Here is an 8,471-nt window from a genome sequence, read left to right on the forward strand (position 1 = left end):
ACACACACACACTCTACCTTGCCTTTATTGATGGGGAAACAAATCGATACACATACATATCGCAAATATAATTTTCGGACAATAATATTTTCGATACTTGACTCCAAGTATCAATTTGTAGGTAGACAGAACTTGTTTTATGCTACTGTAGTTTAGCAAGTGCTAGTCGGCTGTACCGGCACCAAAAAAAATGTTTTTTTTCATCCAATAGTGTCACATGTGCCTCTAGGTCACCAGGCTGCTCGTTATGACGCACACCTGTCACCATCGTTACGTGCACCTCCGCGTCATCAGACTCACCTGGACTCTGTCACCTCCCTGATTACCTGTCCTATGTATGTCACTCCCTTTGGTTCCTTCCCCAGGCGCCATTGTTTCTGTTCCAGTTTCCTGTCTTTGCGTTGGTCGTGTTTCTTATTTTGTTCATTTGTTTATTAAATTATACACTCCCTGAACTTCCTTCCTGAGTCCCAGCGCTCACGTTACCAATAGTTTGTTTTCCATCTTCTTCTTAAATCGTGCGGCAACATGGTTTCAGCTACTTTTATTTCCCTGACTAGTTTTCTCATGTCTCTGTACCGTCATCAATCACCAAGGTTTTCCTCTGCTGTTGATGAAACCGTTTTAAAACTTGCTGTTTGCATATTTAATTTCATTGTCCACTGGCTCAAACAATAGAATCTGCCTGACATCCTCCAACACACCTTTCAGGGAAAGTCTCTATTATCTCAGAGACGGATGGTAAAAAAAAAATGAAATTATATCCAAACTTCAAACGGGGTTCTGTTTATCTTTACAAACAGCTGATGTGTTGTTGTTGTTTTAGTCAACGTAAAGGGTCGCTACGACGACCAACAGGGAAACTATCAGTCTGCGCCGCAGCAGTCACTCTGCAATGATAAGCTGTGCAATATATGCACACACACACGCACGCACACACACACACACACACACACGCACACACACACGCACACACACACACACACACACACACACACAGATAAACACACACACACACACACACACACACACACACACACAGATAAACACACACACACACGCACGCACGCACACATGCACACACACACACACAGATAGACACGCACGCACACACACACACACACACACATACGCACGCACGCATGCAAGCACGCACACACGCGCACACGCACGCACACGCGCACACACACACAGATAGACACACACACACGCACACACACACACACACACAGATAGACACACACACACACGCACACACACACACACACAGATAGACACACACACACACACACGCACACACACGCACACACACACACACACACAAACACACCCCCACCCCTCACACAGGGCTAACCTCTATCAGAAAACTAGGCATGAGTCATGGGTTGGGGAGAAGGCAGTTAACCTAACAAAAGACTCCAGCTCTGAGCTGTGTGTAATGTAATGTGCCTGGTTAAACAGACAGAGTTCATAGGGATATCACAGGCCAGGAGAGACCAAGGTAAACAGCTCTTTAGCAGCTTCAGCATGTTAGAAATGAGGAGAACAAACTGTTTTTTCTTGAACATGTGAAAGCAAGGAGAGGAGACCACATTAGAGTATTAGGATGCAGCCAGGGGGAGAGGAGACCACATTAGAGTATTAGGATGCAGCCAGGGGGAGAGGAGACTACATTAGAGTATTAGCATGCAGCCAGGGGGAGAGAAGAGTATATTAGAGTATTAGGATGCAGCCAGGGGGAGAGGAGAGAGGAGAGAGGAAACCACATTAGACTATTAGGATGCAGCCAGGGGGAGAGGAGACTACATTAGAGTATTAGGATGCAGCCAGGGGGAGAGGAGACCACATTAGAGTATTAGGATGCAGCCAGGGGGAGAGGAGACCACATTAGAGTATTAGGATGCAGCCAGGGGGAGAGGAGACCACATTAGAGTATTAGGTTGCATCCAGGGGGGAGAGGAGAGAGGAGAGAGGAGACCACATTAGAGTATTAGGATGCAGCCAGGGGGAGAGGAAAGAGGAGACCACATTAGAGTATTAGGATGCAGCCAGGGGGAGAGGAAAGAGGAGAGAGGAAACCACATTAGACTATTAGGATGCAGCCAGGGGGAGAGGAGACTACATTAGAGTATTAGGATGCAGCCAGGGGGAGAGGAGACCACATTAGAGTATTAGGATGCAGCCAGGGGGAGAGAAGAGTAGATTAGAGTATTAGGTTGCATCCAGGGGGGAGAGGGGAGAGGAGAGAGGAGACCACATTAGACTATTAGGATGCATCCAGGGGGGAGAGGAGAGAGGAGACCACATTAGAGTATTAGGATGCAGCCAGGGGGAGAGGAGACTACATTAGAGTATTAGGATGCAGCCAGGGGGAGAGAAGAGTACATTAGAGTATTAGGTTGCATCCAGGGGGGAGAGGAGAGAGGAGAGAGGAGACCACATTAGACTATTAGGATGCATCCAGGGGGGGGAGGAGAGAGGAGACCACATTAGAGTATTAGGATGCAGCCAGGGGGAGAGGAGACCACATTAGAGTATTAGGATGCAGCCAGGGGGAGAGAAGAGTACATTAGAGTATTAGGTTGCATCCAGGGGGGAGAGGAGAGAGGAGAGAGGAGACCACATTAGAGTATTAGGATGCATCCAGGGGGGGGAGGAGAGAGGAGACCACATTAGAGTATTAGGATGCAGCCAGGGGGAGAGGAAAGAGGAGAGAGGAAACCACATTAGACTATTAGGATGCAGCCAGGGGGAGAGGAGACTACATTAGAGTATTAGGATGCAGCCAGGGGGAGAGGAGACCACATTAGAGTATTAGGATGCAGCCAGGGGGAGAGAAGAGTAGATTAGAGTATTAGGTTGCATCCAGGGGGGAGAGGAGAGAGGAGAGAGGAGACCACATTAGAGTATTAGGATGCATCCAGGGGGGGGAGGAGAGAGGAGACCACATTAGAGTATTAGGATGCATCGGGGGGGGGGGAGTTCTGATTGATTAGTTCCTACTTTATATCTTTACACTCATGCAATTAGGAACCACATTTATCGACGACCTGAGTGCCAGGGGGAACCTGGAGCGTAGCACACCTCGTCTATAAATCTCCCCCTAATACACCAACGCACACACACTGAAACTCACACACACACCCACACCCACACACACACACACACACACACACACACACACACACACACACACACACACACACACACACACACACACACACACACACACACACACACACACACACACACACAAACACACTCCCTTCATCATGCTGCCAATTTACACCACAAGTCAAGACTGATAAACCTCACATAGAAAGCACTGAAATTACTGCAGAAACATTTGATGAGGGATGTCTTGAAATGTTTGGCTTTTCTGATGTTGACATAAATCAATTGGTGTGTATCATTCAAAGTTGGTTGCATTTTGTAAATCTTACTTGACTGAAAATGTTCACCATATGCCCACAGTCTGAGAAACAAAACAACCGAATGACATTTTTCACCAAGGTGAAACCGTGGTTGCTCACGCCACACCAGATACCACCTAACACGATTGTACCTGGCTTGTGGTCTCACTCTCAAGCCGTTATGATCTTCTTACTCTGAGTGCAGAACAGATGATGACTCTAATAAGTGTACCATGCTGCCCCCACCAGGCCTTCCGAGGAACTACACCCTCACATACAGAACACAAACACAGCATCAGTCTACATACCACAACTAACAGACAGGCTTCTCTGCTCTCTTTCCCTCTTAAATAAACGTACTATCTCTATCCTTATAAAAACATGCTCTGTCCAAAACCTTCAGACACATTGTTATCCATTAAACCAGTGACTTTATAAAGTATTTTTTTTTAACCTTTATTTAACCAGGCAAGTCACTTATCAACAAATTGTTATTTACAATGACAGTCTACCAGGGAACAGCGGTTTAACTTCCTTGATCAGGGGGAAGAACACCAGATGTTTACCTTGTCAGCGTGGGGGAATCGATCTTGCAACACTTCTGGGTTACTAGTCCAACGCTCTAACCACTAGGCCACCCTGCTGCTCTGCGTTACTCCTTAACGTGAAAGCTTTTTGTGAATAACGTGATAAGGGCTAACGTTAAAACACGACTAAAAACAGGGTCTTTGCATTTACTATTCCTGAAGATGATGGATCAGAATGAACATGATACCCCTGCTAACGTACAGAGTTAGATCTATTGTTCACACTGCTCAAATGATCCCTTTCAGGAGATCAATAATACCCTTTTAAGTCCCATCAGGGTAAAAAGGGGGTTGGGAGAACACTGTAGCTTTTACCATACAATTAGAATGAACTTCCATGAGATTTACTTTACACCTCTACAACATGTATCCACTATGGTAATAATATTGTGACATTAGTATGGCGCCGTGTATATAGTAAGAAGGGTGAACCTGAAAAACATTATTTATTGTTTTACTTTTATGTACTTTTGTGTGTATATAAATGTATAGATTTAAATGTGATAGTTCTGGGAAGTGGAACTTCCACTGAGCCTTACAGTGATTCGTGGATGAATGGTTAACATAATGAACAGGTCACATTAATGTTAAGATATACTCTAATCATTAAATGGATGTTTACAACTACATGAATCACATCAGATTAGTTGAATTACACCAACATATTATACCATTAGGCTATACAATGATACTATATAAAAACATGGACCTAAAGTTACACTGTTGAACCTACTGAAATAACAGTAATGTTTTCTCGGGATACATACGACTGTCAGTTTTCTATTGTCTGTCTGCTAAAAATAAAGCACTTTTTTGTTGTTTATCATAAAGCATGGACAGATGAACTCCAGCTGATTTGGTAAGTTATAAAACACATTAAAACGTATCTTCCCTCACTACACTGTGAAAACTATTTATATATATATATATATATATATATTTTTTTTTTAAATAAACAGAAATGAAACTGCTTTAATGTAAATCAATTAGCCCTGATCGCACGATATATTGGTGTATTGCATTGCATTGGCTGGCTACCCGCAGTCCACCCGTTCCGTCATGCACTCACAGGCTAATATCGGTTACCCACTAACGGAATGAACGGCGGTTCATATCGACCTGTTTCACAACAAGTTATCAATAACATATACGAGTTCAAGTAGCCCTATAAACCAACTCAATGATTAAGTTATTGAACGTGTTAAACTTCATTATCTAATCTCTAAACTCATGTGACTATTATTGTCAACAACAAACAAAAAAAACGATTTTGGTCGATACAGATGCTTGGTGTGTTTGGGTTGACTGATACAGATGCTTGGTGTGTTTGGGTTGACTGATACAGATGCTTGGTGTGTTTGGGTTGACTGTAGATTATAGCCTGAATTGAAATTGAGTTGAGAATACAGACAGTAGAATTGGATATCAATAGCGCTACGTCGAGCGTACCGAAACTCTTTACGCATGCACAGAATAACAATTTCTCCCTATAGGAGTTCACAAAGAAGTCTTAAAACGACACGATGTTACCATAATATATGTGTTACCAAAATCACCTGAAGAAAAAAAAAACCCAACAACACTAGGCATAAGTAACGGAAATAGGAAAGGATCGTTTCAGGTTAATCACATTACAAGTTATTACGGCTGGGGAGTAACGTTAACGGTCAGCGGGTTCAACACTACGCATCCAGAACTGTTGTAGTCCAACTCAAAAATACCCAACTAGTCCGATTTCCAAAAAAAACAATGAAAGAAAGTCAAGTGTGACACGATGGTAAACACAAAGCATCTGAACAACACCAGGGGGTAACAACGCAGAAAGACATTTAGTATTATAAATAAATAAATACATGTCTTACCTTTATAGGCTTCGCCTCGAACCGTCAACAACAAGCTGATAACAGCTAAAAGCCAATGTCTAACTTTATCCATGTCGACACGGGGAGCCGTTGTGTTATTATAACCTCCTGGTAGCGGGTCTAAACTGGAGAGAGAAAAACGCCGGATCTTCTTCAGTATGTCACAAGTTATATTTCAACCTCCCTATAGCCTAGTTTACATCTAACCTACGGGTGATATTTTAACGAGTCGTCCTCGTTGCGGTAGCGGTTGGTTCAGTGAGGAGTCCAACGGTTTCTCTCCACTTCCAACAGACTTGGCAATCTCGATACTCTGGTTTTACGCGGGGAAGATAAGAGTGGTGGTTACGTTTCCCGAGAGCTCTCTGTCTACTGTCCTCTCTCTCTCTCTCTCTCTCTCTCTCTCTCTCTCTCTCTCTCTCTCTGTCTCTCTGCCTCTCTCTGTCCTATCTCTCTCTTTCTCCTCTCTCTCTTTCTCCTCTCTCTCTCTCTCTCTCTCTCTCTCTCTCTCTCTCTCTCTCTCTCTCTCTCTCTCTCTTTCTCCTCTCTCTCTCCCCCTCTCTCTCTGTCCTTCTCTCTCTCCTTCTTTCTCTATTTCTCTCTCTCCTTCTCTCTCTCCTCTATCTATCTCTCTCCTTCTCTCTCTCCTTCTCTCTCTCTCCTTCTCTCTCTCCTTCTCTCTCTATCTATCTCTCTCCTTCTCTCTCTCTCCTATCTCTCTCTCTCTCCTTCTCTCTCTCTCTCTCTCTCCTCTCTCTCTAACTCTCTCCTCTCTCTCCTTCTCTCTCTCCTTCACTCTCTCTCCTCTCTCTCTCCTCTCACTCTCCTCTCTCTCTCTGCTCTCTCCTCTCTCTCTCTCTCCTCTCTCCTCTCTCTCTCTCCTCTCTCCTCTCTCTCTCTCTCTCTGGTAGAGTGTGTATTGGAGCTCTGACTGACATACTAAATGTGCTGGCACGCACCAGGCAAAAGCAGAGGAATTCACTGGGAACGCGGGAACAGGTGGTGTCCCTGTCCCCTCCTACTTCTTCTCTTCAACGTTATTACTGGTCACGCAGCTTGGCATCTGTCTAACGTTATCTACCTGCTTGTCTGTTTGTGAGAAAGTAGCCTAACACATGTCTCACGGCCAAGGACAAGGGAGATGGCAACAACAACAACAAAAAAGACGCTGGACAAAAAGTATTTAAGGTGAAGTAAGGTGATAGTAGTATGCAGTTGATAGAATATAAAAACATAGAATAATTGTCTGTACAGTAACCTTAATGCTCTGCACACCCTCATTCGCCCCCCGTCCCCATATTCACTAACTGAAACCTCTGTGTTCACCTTGTTCCAATTAGATCATCCTCTATATTGTAACCCTTAACCCTAATGTAGCACCACATGGCATAACATGAATAATCGCACACACGTAGCTTTTCCCATGTAGTAGTAGTTTATGATTAATTAATAGGCTTAAAAGACAGTATCTATCCTCTTTTAGACTCACTGTGACCCCTTGTCATGTTGTCTGTGTCCCAAATGGCTCACTATTCCCTATGAATACATCTATGGATGATTTGATGTTCCCTATGAATACTCCTATGGATGATTTGATATCTCCTATGAATACTCCTATGGAGGATTTGATATCTCCTATGAATACTCCTATGGATGATTTGATATCTCCTATGAATACTCCTATGGAGGATTTGATATCTCCTATGAATACTCCTATGGATGATTTGATATCTCCTATGAATACTCCTATGGAGGATTTCATATCTCCTATGAATACTCCTATGGATGATTTGATATCTCCTGTGAATACATCTATGGATGATTTGATGTTCCCTATGAATACTCCTATGGAGGATTTGATATCTCCTATGAGTACTCCTATGGATGATTTGATATCTCCTGTGAATACATCTATGGATGATTTGATATCTCCTATGAATACTCCTATGGAGGATTTGATATCTCCTGTGAATACATCTATGGATGATTTGATATCTCCTGTGAATACATCTATGGAGGATTTGATATCTCCTATGAATACTCCTATGGAGGATTTGATATCTCCTATGAATACTCTATATTGGTGTATTGCATTGCATTGTAGAATGAACATACCTTAAGCCACACCTCTACTAATATCACCAGGTGATCAGACTGTAGAATGAACGTACCTTAAGCCACACCTCTACTTATGATGCTTCCGGGTTTGGAGCGAGTAGTCGCACTTCGCTTCGCTCCGCAGGTAATATTACATTTCATTACAATGGTTTGATTTGTTTGATCTGAGCAATTTTTTTTAGCTAGCTACATAGCCGTCTTTGTATCAAAGATAATTGTGTAGTTTAGAGTAATTATCGAGGTTAGCTAGCCAGCTATTTTCGTCCTCCGCGACGCGTTCTCCTAACTTAGTCAACACTGCTAGCTAGCCAACTTCTACCGACTAGCAGCACTGTAGAAACTATTACATTACAACGGAACGACTTGATTAGTGTGGTGTTAGTGTTAGTTAGTTAGCTACATAGTTGTCTTTGCTGTCTTTGTATCTAAGATAATTGTGTAGTTTAGAGTAATTATCGAGGTTAGCTAGCCAGCCGCGCCGCGCCGTGACG

General features: G+C 43.3%; 1 protein-coding gene across 1 annotated transcript in view; it reads right to left on the bottom strand.

The window, feature by feature from the left end:
• The window catches only part of ptprma (protein tyrosine phosphatase receptor type Ma), a 296,460-nt gene extending 289,674 nt beyond the window's left edge, over positions 1-6,786 (bottom strand). Inside the window, exon 1 of the mRNA XM_082973036.1 lies at positions 5,863-6,786. Coding sequence (XP_082829162.1) covers positions 5,863-5,935 — 73 coding nt within the window. The 5' untranslated portion in view covers positions 5,936-6,786. The remainder of the gene's footprint in view (positions 1-5,862) is intronic.
• Positions 6,787-8,471: the final 1,685 nt, after the last annotated feature.

This window comes from Salmo salar, chromosome 03 (assembly GCF_965601325.2).
Source record: "Salmo salar chromosome 03, fSalSal1, whole genome shotgun sequence".
Classification (NCBI taxonomy): domain Eukaryota; kingdom Metazoa; phylum Chordata; class Actinopteri; order Salmoniformes; family Salmonidae; genus Salmo; species Salmo salar.